Raw genomic sequence first — 24,733 nt, forward strand, 5'->3', positions numbered from 1 at the left:
TGTGTATCAGGGTTTCTGTTGAAATGAATGAACTATCTGAAAGGTCCATTTGGGACTGGAGGTCCTCCAAGGTATGTGGTCTAAAAAGCCAGTACAAGCACAGTCTCTACCTCAATAGAAGGATTTCATATTGAACTGGGTGCTGCCTGCCTGGTCTCTCTGTGCCTCCAGGGTTTGTCATGCAGTAGGGTACTTCACAGAGATCTTTTGAATGAACACAGGAACAAATAATTGTCTCACAGAGGTGGAATGGTTGCTTAATAAGCTTCCAGAACTAAGCAGGGCAGGGCTGGGACCATAACCCACATCTCTTGGCTCCCAGGACATTATATTCTTTGTACCATCCCTGGAGTTTCTGGCAGTCACCATAGTCATCATCCTTCAGGAGAGCCCATACAAGTCCTTAAGAGTAAATGGGGTCAGGGTCAGCCTGGTCCACTGGCGATGGAGGAAGTGGGCATCCACCACTCACCAGCAGGAGATACACCCAGGGTGTGGACAATGTGGGCCTGGTGCTCTCAAGTAAGTTGTCTTAGCAGGGACCCAGAACTTTGTAACTGCCTTCCCACTCCCACCTACCAGGCTACCTCAAGGCACTTACTGCTTTCTCCTGGGACCACTTTCCATAAAATTACATAAAGCCCTGCTCTGAGGTACAAGATGGATTGTCTTATTTCCCTTCCTTTATTTATTTCTTTAATTTGTAAAACCCCCTTCCTACCAAGAATAATTCTTCCCAAGGGCCAAGTATCATGTGACCATTTATCCCAGCTGCTAATAGACATGGTCATTCCACCGCCTTAATACTTTTTCTTTCATGTTCTAATCCCCCACACCATCATTTCTCAAGTTTCTTGTTCACACATGAATGAGCCCATTATCCAAGTCTTGCTATTTCAATAGGTACTAGGATGTATTCATATGGAACTGGCCAGCTAGTTACAGGAGTAATACCACCATTTTCATCTTCTTCATAATCATCAATATCAATACCATTGTGCATTTATTAAATAATTTCTATGTGCCAGGCATTGTTTTAAGTGCTTTTCATGCATGTCTTATTTCAGATATGTAAGTATCCATACTAGATTGGTACTATTATCATCCCTTTTTAACTGAGAAAGTGGGGCACAGTGGTTTAGTTTGCAGCCACTATATAAGGATAGTAATAAGCTATCATTGAGTGACCACCTAATATGAGCCAGACACTGAGCTAGATACTTTGCATACTCTATATTGCATAACAGTCTTGCAAAGTTAAAAGTATTGCCTTTATTTTGTAGATGTAAAAACAGGCTTAGTAAGATTGAGTGACTTACCAAAGTCTAGAGCTATGGATTAGCATTAAGTGTATTATTCAGGACACAGCCAGGATTCACACCCAGTGATGTTCTTTTCAGTGTGTCAAACTGCCCCCAGAACCAGGAGTCAGAAGAGTCACATACTAGTCTGGATCTAGTCAGCCATTTCTCAAAATGCAGTCTTCAGACTAGCCATCATAGAACTGCCTGAGGTGCTTATTACAAATGAACCTCTTGAATCTGAATCTCTGGGGTGGCTCTGGGGATCTTCATTTTAAAAAATAATTTCTCTGGGTGATTCTTTGATAAACTCAGCTCAGTCACTAAATATTTTCATGTTCTCTGCAGAGGCAATGACCTACCTTCCTCTTCTTTGCTTACTGAATGTTTCTCATATGGGCCCAATTCAAGGGCCACCGTTTTTGGCAAACACTTCCTCTACCCTTCAGGGAGAATTACAAATTCCTGCCTCTGTACATCATTAAAAAGTTGTTCATAACTTTAATATTAACTTGTTGCACTGTGTTATAATCATCCATTTGCTAGTCTGTTTTTCTTAGGAGGCAAAGAGAGTGTTTTATTCATCTCATACCTAGTGTAATGCCTGGCACATACCTGGGTGTGCAATCAATGTGTGCTGACTGAAGGCATGCAATACGTGCTTACTGCACATTTGGTCTTAAGCATGAACTAATTATCATGTCCCCTGAAGAGTTCTACTAATGTCACTTCCCCACATATTGCCATTCATGTCCATGAAGAACTCACAGTAAAACATAAATGTCCTAAAATCCTGTAGAATTGTTTGTTAAAGAATAACCAAATGTTGCCTTCCTCCCTGTCTCTTCTTCCTTTCTTTCCTTCATTCCACTAGCTGACAGTTACCACTATACAATACCATACAATAGTCTATAATTAGTCTGTCATGTAGAGCACAGACAAAACACTAAAAGTGGAACCCACATACAAAATATTTTGGCAGAACCAACAATAATATTAAATACATTCATATATTTACCCACTGAACTACCAAACAAATGCAAACTGTTAGCTGAAAATAAAGCATAGAAAAATTAAAAATTAAAAAAATAAAATATAGGTCCTGGCTGATGTGGCTCAGTTGGTTGGAACTTTGTCTGTCCCATACACCAAAAGGTCGTGGATTTGATTCTCAGTCAGGGCACACTTCCTCTACCCATGTTTGGGGTTCAATCCTTGGTCAGGGTGCTGTGGGAGGCAACCAAGCAATGTCTGTCTCTTACATTGATGTTTCTCTCTCTCTTTCTCTCAAATCAATAAAAATGTATCCTTGGGCAAGGATTAGAAAAAATAAAGAAAAAGTAATAATGGTCACACATAACAGGTGGCAAATAAGAGAACTCCTTAAGGAGCAAGATTCTGACAATCTCTCATTGAAGACATTATTCTCACAATAAGCTAACAAAACAAGATTACTGTTGTGATGCAGCACTTAAGAGTGAATGCTCAGCATAATCAGCTCTTCGGTTCTATTCCAGAGAATTCATAGAGTGGGTAGGGACTGGGCAACGTGCTGGGGCCCCTGAAACTGACACAGTACAAGATAAGCCCCAACACATTCTGGATTATGAAACCAGGACTTGATAGCCTGAGGTTGGAAAATTCAAAGCTGTTCTCACACTTGAAGCCAAGGTAGCCTGCTCTGTCTGTCCTCTCCCCTTTAAAGCAAAACAAACCTAACTGCCAGGTAGCACACTACTGAGAGAAGATCTGTGATGGACACTTTGCAGTTAAAAAGCCAAAGTTGGGTTACTTTCTGACATGATAGCTGTCACTACTGTGGAAAGCTAAGTACAAGAAAAACACAACTCTCATTGGAAGTGCTTCTGTACTGAAGTTTAAGTGCAGGGGCGAAAAAACCCTGGTCTATTCTTACTAACTAGAGGCCTGTTGAACGAAGATTCGTGCAATAGGCCTTTCTTCCCCTGGCTGCTGGCACCAGTTTTCCTCCGGCACCCGGGACCCAGGCTGCAGCGGAGCCAAGCCTTCAGCCTTCGCTCAGGCGGAGCCTTCAGTCTTCGCTCCGTGCCTGTGTATGCAAATTAACCCTCCATCTTTGTTGGGTTAATTTTCATACTCACTCCTGATTGGCTGGTGGGTGTCATGAAGGTACAGTCAATTTGCATCTTTTTCTTTTATTAGTGTAGATAACAGTAAGGAATAGCGATGAAATAAAAAGCAGAGTTTCTAGAGGATCTTAAAGGGCAGTGGCTCCAAGCCAGCATGTATACCCCACATCGTCCAGCTACCTTCTGTGACTTGGCATTTACCCATGACCCATATTTACTTAACTCATTCCAGAATTGTCTTTGCAACACAATAACCTAGGGCTTTACTTGCAAAAAGCACCCCTTATCTCTTTTGATTTAGAAACTTTTGTTCTGTTAGGCTACTCAGAAAATTAAGAAAATATGCACAAATACTTTACATTAGTCTGTAATCAAAATATGTATAAAACTATGGGGATTTTCTTTTTTTTTAAGTCAACAAGATACCTGTGTCAGTGGCAGTGCACACTGGTTAAACAAGGGTTCTTTCTTTTCCTTTTTAAAAAATTTCTGTGACTTTTTTCTTTAAAAGAACTTTTTTTAAACTTCCGTGACTTTAAAAAATTTATCTTTATTGTTCTAAAGTCAGACTGTTCTACCTCTATCTTTGAGTTCACTAATTCTCTCTTCTGCTATGTCCAATATATTACTAAATAGTGAGTTTAAAATTTTAATCTAGTAGTTTTGTTTGGGACTTTCTCAAATCCACTATGTCACTTAAAAAAAAATTATCTTTATTATTAAAGTATTACAAATGTTCTCCCCCCCCCCCCCGCCCACACACATACAATGACTCCCTCCAGCCCGCTCTCCCCCATTCCCAGGCCTACTATGTCATTTTTAATTTGTGATCTGAAGTCTGTGTGTGGCTGTTTCTGCTACCTGCTCCTGCTGGTTCTTCTTCATGTTGCTTTGTTCCCTTGTGTACCTGGTTTTCCTTGACTAATTGCTAGTGTTTGCTCTTGAAAAGAAATATTGAAGAGGTTCTCTGAGGCCTAAGATAGAAGTGTCCACCTCAAACAAGTTTTAAGCATTAAGCTCCTTTTCCAAATCAGGTCATACATACAAATACCCAGGGTGCAAATTTGTGCGAGTTTGTCTATGCCATAGACTCTATGGCCACAACTTCTACTTAGCTCTGAGAGGCCTTCTCTTTCATTTCCTGGGCCTGAGGGAGAAGGTGCAGCTTTAGTCTGGTTTGCTCCGACACTGAGGGCAAGTCCTTTAGGCTTCCAGCATGATGTGGGAGAGACCTGCTCCGAGACCCTGGGCCCAGGGTACAGCTGTGGTACAGGAAAATGCCCTCAGGAATAGCACTGGTGCTCCGACAATCTGCTTTTCCAACTCTTGCGGGATTCCATCTGAAAATTGCCCTTGGAGTTCCCCATAATCATTTTAGCTTTTCAGTATATTTGAGATGATTGTAAAATTTCATTTTTATTAGCATTTTCAGCAGAAGAGTTAGACCAAATAACCAAACCTGCTCAGACCAGAAACTAGGACCTGGTATCCTCATTAAATCTTCACTATTTGCCAACTCAGACCCTGGGCTGGTTAAAGTGACTTCACCTTTGGTTTCCTCATCTGCAAAATGACAGTCATAATAACATGTATACTCCATGGGGTTGTGTGAAGATTAAATGAGTCATGTGTGATGGGCTTGATTCAGTTCATGCACCGTGGGAATGCTTGGTAAGTATTAGCCTCCCAATAATCACCACTGACATCACCATCACTGCCTAAGCATGGCCAATCGAGTTGGATAATGTAATGTGTATAGTTTTTTTGGGGGGTAAAGATAATTTCTAAGGATAGGAATAGTGTGGGTAGAAAAAAATGTTCAGGAGATTAAAAAAGTCCTTTAGATTGACTTTCTGATTCCAAGGAAGAAGTATTTGGGTAAGATTGCCCCCCTCCTCTGAAAATAACTTTAGTTATTCATAAAAACAATTTCAAACTTTTATATATGATTTTAAAAATTACAATAAGCAAATCACAGTGATTGAACAGTGGGTTAAAGTTTTAGGGACTTCTATCTTTAAAATAGAGTAACATTTTTAGTAATTAGAATTTATGAGAAATGATTTAATTTTTTTTTTATGATGAACTTGGGTTTAATATATTCCATTGCTAACGTCCCACATCAAACATAAATCACCTATACAACTAGGAATAAGTACTAAAAACAATTCACTATTATCATTATGTCAATTTCCACTGGCAAATGAACTTTTCTAACCTATGCTATTTTATACCACATGTAGAGATTTCTCCAAGTTATGCCAAAAACCTGTCCTATTTGTATACATATTTGAAAACCATCAATAAGAGCAGACCTACAGTTGCAATCACATTTCCAGCATGATGTCATAAAACAGAGTGCATTATACTATGTTCTACATTGAGGACAACATAAACATTAATACAAGCCACCAAAGCCTCTGGATCCCTTTTGTAATCCTTCTGAATGAAATCCTTTCAAATGTAGTTGAAAATCTTTCTTATTTTGAATTAAAATGTCTGTAGAACCTAATCATCTGCCTCTAAAATAACACACCACTTCACTTTCTAGTTCTCAGTCTCACCAGATGACTTTCCAAGTCTCCTACATAATCCACTGTGCCCATACTAGTAATTGGTGTGTGTTTTTATTTTTTTATTTTATTTTTTAATTTAATAAATCTTTACTGTTCAGATTATTACAATTGTTCCTCTTTTTTCCCCCCATAGCTTCCCTCCACCAGGTTCCCACCCCACCCTCTGCCCTTACCCGCCCCCCTTGTCCTCATCCATAGGTGTACGATTTTTGTCCAGTCTCTTCCCGCACCCCCCACACCCTTTCCCCCTGAGAATTGTCAGTCCACTCCCTTTCTATGCCTCTGATTTTATTATATTCACCAGTTTATTCTGTTCATCAGATTTTTTTATTCACTTGATTTTTAAATTCACTTGTTGATAGATATGTATTTGTTGTTCATAATTTTTATCTTTACCTTTTTCTTCTTCTTCCTCTTCTTACAGACTACCTTTCAGCATTTCATATAATACTGGTCTGATGGTGATGAACTCCTTTAGCTTTTTCTTATCTGTGAAGCTCTTTATCTGACCTTCAATTCTGAATGATAGCTTTGCTGGGTAGAGTAATCTTGGTTGTAGGTTCTTGCTATTCATCACTTTGAATATTTCTTGCCACTCCCTTCTGGCCTGCATAGTTTCTGTTGAGAAATCAGCTGACAGTCGTATGGGTACTCCCTTGTAGGTAACTAACTGTTTTTCTCTTGCTGCTTTTAATATTCTCTGTCTTTTGCTCTTGGCATTTTAATTATGATGTGTCTTAGTGTGGTCCTCTTTGGATTCCTTTTGTTTGGGGTTCTCTGCGCTTCCTGGACTTGTAAGTCTATTTCTTTCACCAGGTGGGGGAAATTTTTGGTCATTATTTCTTGAAATAGGTTTTCAGTATCTTGCTTTCTCTCTTCTTCTGGCACCCCCATAATTCGGATGTTGGTACGCTTGAAGTTGTCCCAGAGGCTCCTTACACTATTTTCATATTTTTGGATTCTTTTTTCTTTTTGCTTTTCCGGTTGAGTGTTTTTTGCTTCTTTGTATTTCAAATCTTTGACTTGATTCTTGTGATCCACTAGTCTGCTGTTAGATCTCTGTATATTATTTTTTATTTCAGTCAGTGTATGCTTAATTTCTAGTTGGTCCTTTTTCATATCCTCGAGGGTCTCGCTAAATTTATTAAGAATTTTCTAGAAAAACCTTATAACCGTGGTTTTGAACTCTATATCCAGTCGTTTGCTTTCCTCCATTTCTTTCATTTGTGATCTGTTTCTTTGTCTCTGCATTTTGGCTGCTTCCCTGAGTTGATAGAGTGGCTTTGTATGCTAGGTGTCCTATAGGGCCCAGTGGCTCAGCCTCCCCAGTTACCTGAGGTGGACACTCTTGGTGCACCCCTTTGTGGGCTGTATGCACAGTCTTGTTGTAGTTAAGCCTTGACTGTTGTTGGTATCACTGGGAGGAATTGACCTCCAGGCCAATTGGCTGTGAGGATCAGCTGTGTCTATGCTGGGAGAACTGCTGTGCTGGAGACACCCTTATGAGATAAGACTTGCAAAAGCCTCTGTGCTAAGCTTGGATGGGGCGGAGTCTCAGGGTGGAGCAGACAGCATTGGTTTCCCGTCAGCTCTGCCCTAATAGGCCCCTGTGTCTCAGTGTCCCGTGGTAATCGCTGCAAGCACCTCTGAGAGAAAGCCGCCCTCGAGTTCAGCCCGCTGCCAGACAGTCCAGTTTCTCCCTGAATGAGTCTGGGTCCCCCGAGTCTCACCTGGAGTTCTGCGCAGTCAGGAGCTTTTGTCTCCCTCCCGCTTGAGAAAGCCACCCGTGCACTCAGTTGCCAGTCCTCTCCGTGCGGGTCTCAGTACCTCTGCCTTTACTTCTGCAGCTTCCGTGAGTTTCAGTGTGCTTTTCTCTTTCCTTCTAGTTGTAGAATTTCCACTCAGCCAGCCTTCCTGTGGTTCTGGATGATGTCCGTTTTGTCTTTTAGTTGTAGTATTGAAATTGTTGTGCGAGGCAGCAGTTTAGGTGTTTACCTATGCCGCCATCTTGCTTTCTCCTGTCCTTGAGAAGTTTGTCAGATCCAGGCAGGTGGCACAGTGTTGTATGTAACTGTCATCCCCAGGTGCCTACAGTGCCATGCTCTCAGCAGGCACTCAGAGTGAATGATTTAAGGTCTAACACTGCAAACATTCACCTCTTTTTATTTATTTATTTTTTAAATTATTTATTGTTGAAAGTATTACATATGTCCCCTCTTTTCCCCCATTGAACCCCTCCAGCCAGCCCCTGCCTCGCCACGCCCCCAGGCCCTCACCACCCCATTGTCTGTGGCCATGGACCATGCATATATGCATACAAGGTCCTTGGTTGATTACTTCCCCTACCTCCCCCACCTTTCCTCCAAGATTCTGCACTCTGTTCCATGTTTCTATGTCTCTGGATCTGTTGTGGTAATCAGTTTATTTTGTTACTTAGATTCCACATATGAGAGAGATCATGTGATACTTGTCTTTCTCTGACTGACTTATTTTGCTTAGCGTGATACTCTCCAGGTCCCTCCATGCTGTCTCAAAGGTTAAGGGATTCTTCTTTTTTTATTGCTGCATAGTATTCCATGGTATAAATGTGCCACAGCTTTTTGATCCACTCATTTCCTGATGGGAACTTGGGCTGTTTCCAGATCTTAGCTATTGTAAATTGTGTTGCTATGAATATAGGGGTGCATACATTCTTTCTGATCGGTGTTTTGGGTTTCTTAGGATATATTCCTAGAAGTGAGATCACTGGGTCAAATTGCAGTTCCATATTTAACTTTTTGAGGAAACTCCATTGTGTGTGTGTTTTTTAAATGCCTTAGATCTTAGAAGAGCTTCCCTGTCTTCTTCCTCATTATCATTTTCTTGTACCTTACACTTCAGGTTATAGGAGAATGAAGTAAGATTATTGCCACATGCAGGACTATTTATTTGATTTCTTTTCTTTTCAATATTTAAGCAGTTTAGCTAAATGTCTCTAAGTAATTTGGGGGTCTTCTAAACCCTATAATGAAAGTAAGATACTTAATATGAAAAAAATGGTCTGCTTATATAATATAATTAATGAACAAGTCATATTTGAAATACAGTTTTTATGAATTCACTCATTTAGCACTATGTATATGTGGGACCAGATATAGAGAATGAGCAGAATAAATCTTGCCCCTAACCAGTTTGGCTCAGTGGATAGAGCGTCGGCCTGTGGACTCAAGGGTCCCATGTTCGATTCCGGTCAAGTGCATGTACCTTGGTTGCGGGCACATTCCCAGTGGGGAGTGTGCAGGAGGCAGCTGAATCGATGTTTCTCTCTCATTGATGTTTCTAACTCTCTATCCCTCTCCTTTCCTCTCTGTAAAAAATCAATAAAATATATTAAAAAAGAAAGAAATAATTTAGGAATATAGTGAGAGGCAGAGCAGTAAAGAGTTTAGTCTCTGGAGTCTGATACTTAGGTTTGAATCCTGACTCTGCCATTTAATAGTTGTATGAAGTTGGGTAAATCACTTAATTTCTCTATCCCTTGGTTTCTTTGTCTATAAAATGAGAATATTACCTACCTCGTAGGGTTGTTGTGAAGATTTAAAGAGTTAATATTTGTTGTGAGTAACTGGCACAAAGTGTTAATTGTTAGCTGTTATTGTTATTATTATCACTGTACTGTATAGATGTATGAATAGAAAGTGAGGGCAATGGACATAAAATGAGGGCATTATATAAGATGACTTCTAATTATATATTCCCACAATTTATTATTGTCCTCTACTCTACCTCTTCACCCCACCCATGTCACATAAACTTCTATTTCTGAGTCCTTGCTCATCTTTCCAGTGATCTCTTTCTTGTAAGTGCCCGTTTCCCATACTGCTTGAACCATCACATTGTATGCCTTCCTATTCTCTGAATGTATGTTTGGTACAACTTAATTCTTTCTTATGTCACACATAATGTGGCCATGTATAATGCCATGTTCCTATTTAGCCCATGTCTTATATGGATTACAGAGTGGTTCCACTGTACTTAACAGCAGAAGATGCTTAATAAATACTGGTTGATTAATTGAAGTTACTCAGTTTCAGAAACAGTTTTCACTGGCATAGATCAGAGGTTGGCTAATTTTTTTCTGTAAAGGGCCAGATACTAAATATCTGTCACTCTGTGGGCCATATGGTCTCTGCAGCAACTGTCACAACTAGTCCACTCTGCCACTGTAGTGACTCAGCTGCCACAGACAATATGCAAACAAGTGGGCATGACCAAGTTTCAATAAAACTTTCTTTTTAAATTTGATTTTTTATTTTGAAATACTTACTGATTCATAAGAAGTCGAATATATAATATAATAAACATAAAAATATAATAAGTATAATAAATATGATATAATATAATATCATATATCATATAGTGAGGTTTTGTGTACCCTTCACCCAGTTCCCCGCAATGGTAGTACTACAATACAATATCACAACCAGGAAACAGACAATGGTACAGTTTACAATTTATTCAGATTCCACTGGTTTCACATGTATTCATTTGTGTGTGTGCATTTGTATAGTACCGTGTAATTTTAAAACCTTCTTTACAGAAACATGAGTAAGCTGAATTTGGCCTGAGAACTGTATGCAGTTCACTGACACTTGGAAGAGATCCTCATGTAGAACTCAAAGTTTCAATATTTTGGAATATTGTGTGGAAACGAATACACAAAGAATTTTTATGGACTACCCAGCTAAAACAAGAACCAACTGTGGTTTAAAAAACAAGCCCAGCCCTTCTCCCTCATGAGACTGTCAGCAGAGAGAAGGCAGGAAAAAATACCCAGAACAGAATAATAAAGGTTATTTCTATCTTCTCCCACTTTAACCTCTGACCTCACACCAGTTAGGAAAGGATGTGGCCGACCAGAGCCTGCTGAATTGAGCAAAGTTCACTATCAGACTATCACTCTTCGCTTCCTAGGTACCTTAAGCTTTTTCCAGCTTGAACTAAAAAGTTGATGACTAGAATTCACTCACCCAAGAAGCAAAGCAATTTTAGCTTTGGCAATCTGAGCTAACGTTTCATAATTTTAATCCTCACACTTCAATTAACAGATGGACGCATCACATTCATCCATAAACAAAAAGGGAAAAAGTAATTTCTTTAATGTACACCTGGGAAAGACAATTGTGATCTGGATTTGTACATTTAAACATAATGCAATTTAATTAGTAGAGCAATTTAAAACTACTGAGAACATGATGGGTAGTTGAGAAGTTGTTTCATTTTTAGTGTTTGCTTTTTTTTTTATAATCACAACGTTTCATATTCTTTCAAGACTGAAATTGTAGCATTTGGCAAGATTTTGTTAATTATAAAGGCAGTTCACCAATCTCAGCTACCTTGGTAGAGCCAGGTGGGTTTTTAAGTTTTATAAAAAAACAGGTATGATGACTTCAGAGGTTAATATATATATATTTTACATTACCTAGAAAAATGAAAAATAATGAATTTTCTTTAAAAACATAAAAACAATACTAAACCAACATTAATTGCTCTGGTATCTCAATTAAAAAAGTGCTCAGTACTGTTCTTAGAATAAGGTCTAGGTTTCCATCCATATTAAGATCTTTTGGTCAAGATAATATATGAACAAAGATTACTGAGAATAAAATCTAGGTTCTATCCATGTTAACATCGTTTAACTTTATGATATATAAATAAAGACTACTGGAAATGAAATGGACTACCTGAATAAATATAAAACCCTCAATAAAAAAACACATAATTAAGATGTTACAACAAAACTTTGCTCCAAAAATGATACTAGATAAACTTCCTGCTTGTCTCCTTCCACCCCCCAGCTCTTGAAGTGATGGTAGAAACCAATACACAAAGCATTCTTATGGACTATTCTTCTTGAAAGGTGGGAAAAAGAAAAAGGTCAAAGCCAAGTCCACATCAGTCTTTGAAACAGTTCTATGCTTCTATTTTATTTTTTTTAAAGATATCTTTATTGATTTCAGAGAGGAAGGGAGAGGGAAAGAGAGATAGAAACATCAATGATGAGAGAGAATCATTGATTAGCTGCCTCCTGCACGTCCCCTAATGGGGATCAAGCCTGCAACCCAGGCATGTGCCCTTGACTGGAATCAAACCTGGGACCCTTCACTCTGCAGGCCAACGCTCTATCCACTGAGCCAAACCAGCTAGGGTTATGCTTCTATTTTTATTCTTGGTAAATTTATTTCAGTGGAACTAAATTATCTTATAATAGGCATGAGCCCAACAAATAAACAGAATATAGATGTACAAGTTCTGAAGAGAATTGCCTGCTAAACCCTTACATTCAGAGATCCATAAGTAAGAGTTGGTCACATCAATAATTTAATTTTGATCTGGTGACAAAGCATGTTTGTATTCCTGGAAAAAAAACACATAACCAATCTTATTGACTGGCAATTTAGTATACTTGAGGGTTAATTAAATAAATTTCAAAACTCAGCTATTCCACATTCGACCCAACCAGTTAAGTCAACAAAATCAGCTAAGTTGGTAGCTCCTGTATAAATCCTAATGTCTTTTAGAAAGGTTTAAAAATCAAATCATGACTAAATTAACTTTGTAACTTATTAAATGTTAGGCTAAAGCTGTGGAATTAACTCAAGAATTATACATTACCAAGTACATAAAGATAAAGATGTTGGTTTTAAATGTTATTTTTGCATAAGTTTACTTACTGCCATATAAGCATTTGTTCCAACATACGTCTTGGCTATAGAATTCACCAGCTATGAGACAAAACAGTCTGTTAGAACAATATAAAGATAATGTGGAAATAAAATGGGCAATTATTCCTCATTTAACCTACAATCCTCATTTCTATAAATCAACTAAAAATTACGTAAAAGGGAACAAATCTACAAAGGCATTAAAAATGGTTAAATCTCTCCTTCCTTTTGAATGTGATTTCCATTTAAACAAGCACAGCATTACAGTTTATAGCAGATAACCTTAAACAATTCACTTAAACAGGATGCTTATCGCTTTAGTACCCCAAAACCGTCTGATATAAAAAGTCAATTTGAAGTAGAATTTGAACACATTCAAATGGCTCAAGATGTGAATGAAGCCCCATGCATTACTAGAATGAAACGAACACTAAATACGCTGGAGGGATAACAGACTTTGACAACTCATAATACAATGATGACCTTCGCTTTGGTCTTCGTGTTTGGCTGGGAGTAAAGGTGGCTGCAATTCAAATCAACATCACAGCACGCTCATGGGTCACTATCACCAGGGTTCTCAGGGGAGGCCCAAAATGGAAATTAATTAAAATTTGTGCTGCACATTGTAATGGCCCTCCACCATTGTTGCTCCCAATATTAATTTTTATTGTGGGCCAGTTGGGCTCCCTAGGCACAGCTCCTACTCTGCCCTCCCTTTTGTCTGGCCAAAACGCTTCATATCAACACTGCATATCAATGAAGTTTGCTATTCGTAAGTAGTAATTACAATATCAGCAGTTTTTACTGTCATTAAACAATGAACAATCATATTCTGATGAAGGAAACTCGCCCGGAGATTAAAAATGAATACCACACTCCCAGCCCAGGAGAAGATGCAGAGCTCTGTTTGTCTGGCGGCTAGGTGACTTTTCAATCCAGAGAGGAGATTGGAAATAAAAAGGGGATGCTGCAGAGGGAGAGCAGATGGGGAGGGAAAACAGACCTACCTGAGTGCTAACTCCAAAGTCACAGAGCTTGACCTGTCCTCTGGTGTTTACTAGCATATTGGAGGGCTTCACATCTAAAAAGGGAGGAGAAAAGTCCACATAACTAATTTCATATCTACAGTGCTTGCTCTAAAAAGAAGCGCACATGCATACCCTACTAAATTGCAGAAACGACATCATCTGTTCAACTTGGACTTCTAATCACAGATTTAATGCAAAACATTTTATCTGGAGGCAAATAAATGGAAGGTCCTAACACCTCCACTTCCAGCTATTTCTGGTTTCTATAGAAGCAAGGGTTTATTCCAAGTGAAAGTCAAAAAATGTTGGCTTTCAACAACAGTAAATACACCCGTCATCCTATTCCCTGCCTTTTAGGAAAAGTAGGCAGAAAAGAAAATTTAATCTTGCAAAGAATTTGCACAAAAGGGCTTGTTTTGCTCTCAGTATGAAACCATTTCTCCCATTTAATAAACAGTAAGGCCGAAGGGAAGCCAACAGGAAAGAGAGCGTTCGTATGTTGTGGGTAACAGGTCATAGCTGAACAAAACAATGAAAAAATAAATGCCACATTGCTTTTTCCTGGTTTGATATGATAAATGCTACTTCAGATGATACTCAGAAATTGATCTAAAAGATGTGAGTGTGTGCCTGCATGCACTTATCAGCCTTTGTTTCAGTTGGCCTTCTCTTCCCTTATATCATTTTTGACTGCTGTTATAGTTAACAAAAGAACTGACATAGCTTTTGCCAAGGCAGTCAGTTGCTAAATGACACAAAGGGTTTCTGTGAAACATTGTCAGTGACAACAATGAGCCTTTTCAGGAATTCAGGGAGCCCACAAAAATCACCCAAGCAGGACAAGAGCACACTGCTTTTGATGGTACAGAACAGCACCTGCTTCAACATTCATCTTCAATGGCAAAAGTGGTCAGGAATAGGCAACTTGTTATATTTAATATAGCATATAATCTTAATCACCCCAAAATCGAACATGGGACTCATCATTTTTAATTTAACAATTAAAAAAAAAATCTGTAAATGAGTTCATCTCCTCCCCTTTACCCTGCAAAGGGTACCCCAACAAAGTAAGCTGCCAACAATAGATATTTAATTCAAACTTGAAGTTCAAACTCTGTAATTAACAATTATTGAGCCCTACCTACTATGTGACAGGCAACTGCTAGGTACTTTCTCATGCATTAGCTATTTAGTGTTGCCTGACTGATGCAACAATGTAAACTCCATGAAGGCAGGGACTTTATCTCTGTTACTAACTACTATATATTCCCAGTCCCTAGAAGGGTGCCAGGCATACAGTAAATGCTTAATAAGTATTTGTTGAATGGAGGAGAAAATAAAGGAATGGAAGCCATGAACACACAGTATGACTTCATGTTGATGATTCTGTTTCAGTGATCAGAGGGCAGCTATAGAACATGTTTCTGGACCACACCCTTCAAATAACACACATTGGATACTTCTTTGCGGGGAGGGTGAGTCTGAAGACAGTTTTATCAACTCTCTTTCTGCCTTTAGTTTCCCCAATTTCAATATAAATCTTACACCACCAACATTCTACGTAATAAAAGGCTAATATGCAAATTGTCCCCTCAGGAGTTCGACTGACTGGGAGTTTTACCACTCGCTATGATGTGACCACCAGCGGCAGCATGGAACAAAGGAAGGCCCTGGCTGGCAACCGGTGGTGGGGGGAAGGAAGGCCCCAATCGGCCTTGATCGCTGGCCAGGCCTAGGGACCCTACCTGTGCATGAATTTCGTGCACTGGGCCTCTAGTATTAAATAAAGCACTTTCACTACCTCATTTCTCTTCTTGAGAAGGAAATGCAATACTCCTTGATCTCACCCCACCAAAATGTGAACTCCTTAAGAATAGGGTTATGCTTTCAAATGTACCCCAGTATTTAGCACAACACATATAAGTCATAGATAGCCACAGTAGACATGCAACGTTTGCTGAACTGAAAGAAATGTTAGACTCTACATAGCCTGGTCTTTTTTCCCAAACCTAATTTTCATTATACTAGTAGACCCTCAACTCTGAATATTTTTCTTTTCGACAATCTGCTGTTTTATATATCAACACCCTTAAACAACTCTTAAGCCACCATATCAGGAGACAGTTAATGAACTGATATTTTAAGCTCCTGGAAGGAGCTGCCTGGAAATCATGAAGTATGCTATGGTAAAATGAACATTTTTAGCTTTAATCAGATACATATTTGACTTAAGTGGATTAACAGAGAGAGAAAAAATAAAACCACAAAGTTGCTAGATTATATTGTAAAAGGCAAAGTGTAAATAAGAACTTTACTGGATTTTTCAGCTCTTTAACATCTACATCTTGTTTAACTTACATGTATAACTTGTGTACATTCACCTCTCAGCCTAGTTATCAGGAGTATTTTATGTATGAAAGTAGTAGTCACCCTTTCATCCTCAAACCAACTTTTTAATTTTAAATCTTTTAAAAAATATATTTTATTGATTTTTTAGAGAGGAAGGGAGAGGGATAGAGAGTTAGAAATATCAATGAGAGAGAAACATCGATCAGCTGCCTCCTGCACACCCCCCACTGGGGACGTGCCCGCAACCAAGGTACATGCCCTTGACCAGAATCCAACCTGGGACCCTTCAGTCCACAGGCTGACGCTCTATCCACTGAGCCAAACCGGTTAGGGCCTCAAACCAACTTTTGTATTCTGTCTAAACTGTTAATCATGGTCTCAAAAAAACATACCCCAAAACAAACAAAACCCCCATCACTAAGCCTTTGTTCGTTCTACCTGTTCTTCCTCTCACCCCCTTTGAACCCCCCCTCCCCCTCGCTGCCCCAGGTTTAGAAACCCTTCTTCAATATTGTCTGATTGAATCCTGCCCATTCTTTAACTCAGGTACCCTCCTCCCTGTTGCCCTAAATACTCAGACCGTCAGAATCACTGCCTCCTTTGAACTGCTAAAGTATTTACTATTTACTGTCTGTACCATTTGTTTGAAACTGAGCATATGACATTTTTTTTAGTAGTAGTCATTTACCATATTTACTGTTATAGTTATCACCACCCCAAGTATTAAGTTCACAGAGTAGGAATATGTTTTATACATCTTTGTCTTTGTATGTATCTCTTCCAAGCATAGTATCTTGCTCACTAGTCGATGGTCTTCAAACAATACACTAAATTTGCTATATTAAGTGTCCCCTTTCCCACCAACATCTTGAGACATCATTTGAACATAACAGACTCCTTTAAACAAAACCAATGGATTCAGATGAGGAGAAAAGACCATTTAGTTTTTTGGGGGCCCTGCCACAAACTTGGCATGTAATGTTTTAGTGTCCACCTCTGTAAGGAAACAACCATGTGTCAATCTTAAAAAACTATGAGGATTAGATGAGATAATGAATAAACACTGCATTTTAAACTCTCAAACACTCTATAATTGTAAAGTATTATTATTTCCCATTGGTAGTCAACCAAGCTACAAAAGCTGTACTTCATTATATTTAGAAAATTATTTCTATTGCTATTGTAGCAAATTTAAGCTGTATTTGAGTAAATACCAGTTGAATGAAAATAATTTCTAAAGCCCAGTAAGTAGAACTATAAACCAATTTAATGTTGAGGAGGCATTCTAGGCAGACAATATGCACCATGCCTCAACAAGGCTACTAACTTGTCTCGCCATTTTTGCATTTGCTCTGCTATTATCTGTGCTGAATACAGCAGCTAGTGATCCTTTTAAGACTTAAATCAGATCGTGCTGCTTCTCTCCCTAAAACCTCCAAGGGCTTCCCAACTCATTGAAAAATGCAAAGTCCCCATGATAATGTCTAAGGTAGGGGTGGGGAACCATTTTTCTGTCAAGGGCCACTTGGATATTTATAACATCATTCGAGGACCATACAAAATTATCAACTTAAAAATTAGCCTGCTAGCAATCTTGAGAAAGAAGAACTAAGTTGGAGGGATCACAATACCAGATATCAAGTTATACTACAAAGCCACTATAATCAAAACAGCCTGGTACTGGCACAAGAACAGGCATATAGATCAATGGAACAGAACAGAGACCCCAGAAATTTACCCAAGCCATTACGCTCAATTAATATTTGACAAAGGAGGCAAGAGCACACAATGGAATCAAGACAGTCTATTCAATAAATGCTGTTGTGAATATTGGACAGATACATGCAAAAAAATGAAACTAGACCACCAAGTTACACCACACACAAGAATAAACTAAAAATGAATAAACTCAAAAGACTTCAATGTAAGATGTGAAACCATAAAAATCCTAGAAGAAACCATAGGCAGCAAAATCTGAGATATCTCTCGTAGTAATATGTTTAGAGATACATCTCCTAGGGCCGTGGTCGGCAAACTGTGGCTCGCAAGCCACATGCGGCTCTTTGGCCCCTTGAGTGTGGCTCTTCCACAAAATACCACGGCCTGGGTGAGTCTATTTTGAAGAAGTGGCGTTAGAAGAAGTTTAAGTTTAAAAAATTTGGCTCTCAAAAGAAATTTCAATCGTTGTACTGTTGATAATTGGCTCTGTTGACTAATGAGTTTGCCGACCACTGTCCTAGGGCAAAGGAAACTAAGAAGAAAATAAACAAATGGGACTACATCAAAATAAAAAGCCTCTGCACAGCAAAAGAAACCATCAACAAAACGAAAAGGGAGCCCACTGTATAGGGGAACATATTTGGCAATGATACATCTGATAAAGGGTTACTATCCAAAACATATAAGGAACTCATACAACTTAACAAAAGGAAGACAAAAATCCAATTAAAAAATGGGCAAAGGACCTAAATAGACACTTCTCCAAAATAGACATACAAATGGCTAAGAGACATATAAAAAAAATGCTCAAAGTCACTGATCATCAGAGAGATGCAAATTGAAATGACAATGAGATATCACCTCACACCTGTCAGAATGGCTACCATAAACAAATCAACAAATGACAAGTGCTGCTGAGGATGTGGAGAAAAGGGAACCCTAGTACACTGCTGGTGGGAATGCAGACTGGTGCAGCCATTATGGAAAACAGTATGGCGTTTCCTCAAAAAATTAAATATGGAACTGCCATTTGACCCAGTGATCTTACTTCTGGGAATATTTCCTAAGAGACCCGAAACACCAATCAGAAAGAATGTACTAGGTGTACTGGTTAATAATGCGGATTTTTTTCAATAGATGGTTATATTATATATGTTATATATTATGTTATATATTAAATGCTGATATATATGTGATTTGATATGTATGCTATTTTGTTGTATTGACAACAAGCTTGAAAACTTCATATGTCAAATTTGCTGAAGATGTTAACATCATAGATATTTTTACATTTAAAAATTTTGAATTTCGTGCCAAAAAAAGAGCATTTGCAAGAAGTTATAATTCATTATTTTATTTTGAAGAAAAGTGCTGCTGAACACTTCGGGAAGTTTATGGTGAACATGCTCCATCTCAAGATACATGTGAATGCTGGTTTAAACGCTTTAAAAGTGATGATTTTGACGTGAAAGACAAAGAACATCCAGATCAACCGAAAAAGTTAGAAGACCAACAATTACAAACATTATTGGATGAAGATGCGTGTCAAACTCAAAAACAAGTTGCAGAAAGATTAAATGTTGCTCAGCAAACAATTTCTGATCACTTACAAGCAATGGCAAAGATTTTAAAGGAAGGAAAATGGGTGCCACATCAACGGAATGAAAGACAAATGGAAAACCGAAAAGTCATCAGTAAAATGTTGCTTCAATGGCAAGAAAGAAAGTCTTTTTTGCTCGAATTGTGACGGGCGATGAAAAGTGGATTTATTTTTAGAATCCCAAATGCACAAAATCATGGGTTGATCCAGGTCAGACATCAACATAGACTGCAAGGCCAAATCGCTTCGGGAAGATAATGCTCTGCGTTTGGTGGGATTAGGAAGATGTGGTGTATTATGAGCTTCTAAAACCAGGTGAAACAGTTGATCGCTACCGACAACAAATAATCAATTTGAACCACGCTTTGATTGTAAAACGACCAGAATGTGCCAGAAGACATGGCAAAGTAATTTTGCTTCATGATGATGCATCATCACACACTTCAAAACCCGTTAAAGACACATTAAAAGATCTTGCCTGGGAAGTATTAACCCACCCTCCATATTCACCAGACCTTGCTCCTTCAGATTACCACTTGTTCTGATCAATGGCACATGCACTTTCTGAGCAGCACTTCAAAACATATGAAGAAGTGGAAAATTGGGTCTCTGAATGGTTTGCCTCAAAACAAGAAAAGTTCTATTGGGATGGTATCCACAAATTACCTGAATGATGGGGAAATGTGTAGGTAGCGATGGGTATTACTTTGAATAAAGCACTTTTGATGTTTCTCTTGAAGTTATCGTGTTTTCTTTGATTACAAAATCCGCTATTATTAACTGGTACACCTAGTATGCACCATATGTTCATAGCAGCATAATTAACAGTAGCTATGATCTGGAAATAGCCCAAGTGCCCATCAGTAGATGAGTGGATCAAAAAGCTGTGGCACATTTATACCATGGAATACTATGCAGCAGTAAAAAAGGAGGATCTCTTACCCTTTGAGACAGCATGGAGGGACCTGGAGAGTATTATGCTAAACGAAATAAGCCAGTTAGAGAAAGACAAGTATCACACGATCTCACTCATATGTGGGATCTAAGTAACAAAATAAACGGATGTACAAAATAGATTCAGAGACACAGAAGCATGGAACAGACTGGAATCTCAGAGGAAGTCAGGGGTGGGTGGGAAGAGATCAACCAAAGAACTTGTATGCATATATGCATAACCCATGGATACAGAAAATAGGGTAGTGGAGGTATGGGATGGGGGTGGGCTATAAGGGGTCAATGGGAGAAAAAAGAGGCATATGTAATTCTTTCAACAATAAAGAATACAAAGAAAAAGATTCAAGAAACAGAAATACTACCAAAAAAATTAACCTTCTATATTTGGCCAAACATTTAATTAACTCACCCCTAATGCCTTGGCAGTACCAGCCCAAATGATTTTGAGGGCCTTCTCTGGTCTGCAGGCCAGACATTCCCTATCCCTGGTCTAAGGCCTTCTCTAAGCTGGCTCCCCCACTACTTTGTGCTCTCACCCTCCCTACTCCTGTCCTTGCTTCATCTCATTTGCCAGGCATGCTCCTGCATTGTGGCTCCATATCCCTGGAATACTCCACTCCCATGTGTATGCATAGGTTGCTCCTTCACTTTTCGGTTTCTGCTCAAATGCTACCTTCCCCAGCCACCCAGCATGAACAGCAGAACTTTCCCACCCTAGATATCCCTTTTCCCCCCGCCCCATTTCAATGTTCTTAACATTTAGCACCATCAACAACACACTATAATATCTGCATTAGTAAATCTATTCCCTCACAATTCCCCCTCTTGAAGGGAAGCCCCATGAATACAGAGACTTCACCTGTTTTGTTCCTACTATAATCTAGAATGGTGTCTGGTGCAAATAAGAAACAATATTTGTTGAGCAAATGGTGAATGAATGAAGATAGGCAAACATGCTTATCCAGAGGGGCATGAATATGGCCTGAGAAAGAGCTGCATCTTTTCCATACTTAATGGCATGTACTTCAGAATGAATACATTTCCAAGTGACATTTTTCATTCTGAGAAGAATCCACAGTTGCTGCAGAGAGAAACATGAGTAAGACCCTGCCCTTCAGGAGAGGGCAGACCGAGAACATGCTGGTATATTCTCTGACCAAAAATATTGCATATGAGATTTCAGGATAACAATACTTTTATATACTCTAAATGGGATTTTCTTCCTGAACAATTGGCACTCTTACTATAATAAAGACAATGAGAGTTATGTAACTAAATAGCTCCTAAGCCTGGCTGTGCATTAAAAAAAAAAGACAACTTTTGGGGTTCCACCTCAGATCTACTAAATCAGAAACCAATTGCATACAGCCTGGTCTTTAGGCCAGCATTTAGAAAAGACCGATGTAAACTGCTGAATTTCCCTTTGATTTAATTGCTAGAAAATTCAGAATATCTGAAGAAAATTTTCTTCTCTTGTTTTCCTTTACTTTTAAAATCAATTTTATTCATTTGAAAAAATGAATTTTATTGCATCATTATGAATGCACAATTTGGTGAATTTGACAGTGTATATATTTAAGAAACAGAATTCTGGGTTGACAGGTTTTTCCCTCCCAGCATTTGAAAGATGTCTTTCCATTAACTTTTGGCATGCATAGCTTTGACACAGTCTGCTGTAATTCTTTTTTTTAAAAAAATATTTTTATTGATTTCAGAGAGGAAAGGAGAGGGAGATAGAAATAGAAACATCAATGATGACAGAGAATCATTGACTGGCTGGCTCCTGCATAGCCCCCACAGGGGATCTAGCCCACAACCTGGGCATGTCCCCTGACCCAGAATCAAACTGTGACCTCCTGGTTCATAGGTCGACACTCAACCACTGAGCCACACTGGCTGGGCTGCTATAATTTTAATTTTGTTCTCTTAAGGTATTTTGTTTCTCTGAATATTTTAAAGATTTTAAAAATCGCTTATTTTCAAATTTTTTATTTTGATATGCTTTGGTATGGTTTTGTTTTTATCCTGGTTAGGGTTTGTTGAGCTTCTTAGATCTATGGGTTTATAGGTTTCATTTAATTGGAACCATTATTTCTTCAAATTATTTTTTGTTCCCTTTTCTGACTCCTTTCCTTCTGAGACTCTAGTTACACATATATCCTAGACTTCTTGATACAATTTCAAAAGTTCCTGAGGCTGTGCTCATTTTTTTAGTCTTTCTTTTTTTGTTAGTAATTTTGGATACTTTCTATATCTCTAACATCAAGATTACTAATGGTTTCTTCTGTAGTATCTTATCTATGGTTAATTCCATTAAGTAAAATTTTTATTTTAGACATATTACATTTCATCTTTAGATGTTCCACTAGGGTTCTTTTTGTCTTCCATTTCTCTCCCTGTAATGCTCATGTTTTCCTTGAAATCCTTGAGTATACTTATAATATTTATAGTAACTATTCTTAAGTCCTTGTCTGCTAAGTCCATTATCTCAGCATGGGGAAGGTTTCTATTTCTATTGCCTGATTTTTTTTCAGGTTATAATATTTCATCCATCATCAGAAAAATAATGCTCTGTTCACCTACTAATTTTTATTTGGATACCAGATATTGTAAATCTTATGTTGTTGAGTGATGAATATTGTTATCATCCTTAAAGAGTGTTGGACTTAATACTGGCAGGTAGTTAACTTATTTGCAGATACCCAGGTCATTTTCAGGCTTTAGAGTTTTTATATAGAGAGCCCATAATAACCCCCTAGCCTAGGGCTAGTTTAGCCCTACCATTAAAGCATGCTCCTTCTAAAGTCTCTTGAATGCTCCAACAAGGTATCTCCATTCTGGCTGGTTGGAATTTTAAAAATCCCCTGTTTGGCTTATAGCTCCCCCCACATTTCTTTCCCATATAGTAGTCCATTGTCTAGATTTATAAGATTTCATCATATGAATCCATAGGTTGATAACCACTCAAAAACTCAAGATTCTTATATAATTTCTTGAGCTCCTTTTCTGCATAGATCCTGCCTTTCTAGGACTCTGCCATAAATTCTAGCCATTTTTGCCTTCTTGACCTCTAAACACTGCCTCTGTACCTCAGACCTTGGGGTCTGAGTGAGTTCTCTCTCTCTAAGCTGCAGTCCAGATATTGTCTTCAGGCAGAAAGCGTGGGTGGTTATAAGACTCACCTCATCAGTTTCCCTTCTCTCAAGGGTCATAGCTCTGTACGACTTGTTATCTAATGTCTGAAAACAGATTTTCATGAATTTGGTCCAGTTTTTTAGTTATTTTTGGTGGAGGCAACTCCCATAGCAGTGATTCCTTTCTAGGCAGAAGTGGAGATATCCCTTTACCTTAAAATTCTTATTTTTTTTGTCTTTTGTTAATTGTTTTGACTTTATATTGTAAGCTGCCTCAAATCCGTTTTAAAAATAGACAGGATATAAATAATATTAGGACTTTACTTAGTTCGGCTAAACCTGAATTCCTGTGGCAGAATATTAAGAAAATGAAATCTCTTCCAATGTTGGAATGAGGACAGTTCCTGTCTGAAGTTTCACTTAATTTAAAATAAAATATTCCACCTGTGTTTTTTGAGGTATAAACAATCTTAGTACATAGCCACTGAACTTGCTACTTCCAAGTTTTCGTTTAAAATGGACAACTATTATAACTCTCAAGAATATCTCCAGGAATATTGAAATAATTGAATTTCTTTTTCTTTTCTTCCTTTTTTTTTTGGGGGGGGGGGTGTGGGTTTGTTTTCAGTATCACTCAAAGCCATAGACAACAGCACAACATATAAGGGAAAAAGATTACTTTTAAGGAGGTAGTTATATTTATGCTTATTTTAAAGCAATCTCAAGTTATAAAAAACAAACAACAATTGAAGGTATATAAGCTTTCCATTCAGCTCACTTAAAACATTGCTTTCTTCTGTAAGCAAAGCGCAGAAAAGATGAGTCATTAAAGTGACTAATTATAAATGGCAACCATCAGGGCAGATGTAAGTCATTTTGCTTTAATCAGGCCATTAATTATTAGGGTTTATCAATTAGTTTTATTGAAGGCAAGGGAGCTTAAATGAATACTAGGGCATTGATTTTAACTAGGACATTTTCTCAAAGAAAATACAAATGAGGTGTGTAGAATCCTGGAATTACAGGTTCTTTTCATACCACTAAAAGAAGCAAGCTTCGTCTCTAATATAAAACATAAGCCTATAGTGAAAAACAAATTAGCTCTAATCCCCTTTGTATTACATATGAAATATCATGTTTTGATGTTCTCTAACTTGAGGTTTGGTTTTAATCTATCTTGGCCAAGAGGTCACTATCATGTTGGTGAAAGTGAGATGAAGATACAATGCAAAGTGACCCATTTTTAATATTTATCTTCTT

The 24,733-nt window shown here is 38.2% G+C and overlaps 1 protein-coding gene across 4 annotated transcripts in view; it reads right to left on the reverse strand.

Moving 5' to 3' along the window:
• MAP2K5 (mitogen-activated protein kinase kinase 5) overlaps nucleotides 1–24,733 on the reverse strand; it is a 289,315-nt gene that overhangs the window by 122,064 nt on the left and 142,518 nt on the right. For all 4 annotated transcript variants that reach the window (XM_080670938.1, XM_080670940.1, XM_080670939.1 and 1 more), the window contains exons 14-15: nucleotides 13,697–13,770; nucleotides 12,699–12,749 (exon numbers count right to left, since the gene is read on the reverse strand). In XM_080670938.1, coding sequence (XP_080527064.1) covers nucleotides 12,699–12,749; nucleotides 13,697–13,770 — 125 coding nt within the window. The remainder of the gene's footprint in view (nucleotides 1–12,698; nucleotides 12,750–13,696; nucleotides 13,771–24,733) is intronic.

This window comes from Plecotus auritus (assembly GCF_963455305.1).
Source record: "Plecotus auritus genome assembly, chromosome: 1".
Taxonomy (NCBI): Eukaryota; Metazoa; Chordata; class Mammalia; order Chiroptera; family Vespertilionidae; genus Plecotus; species Plecotus auritus.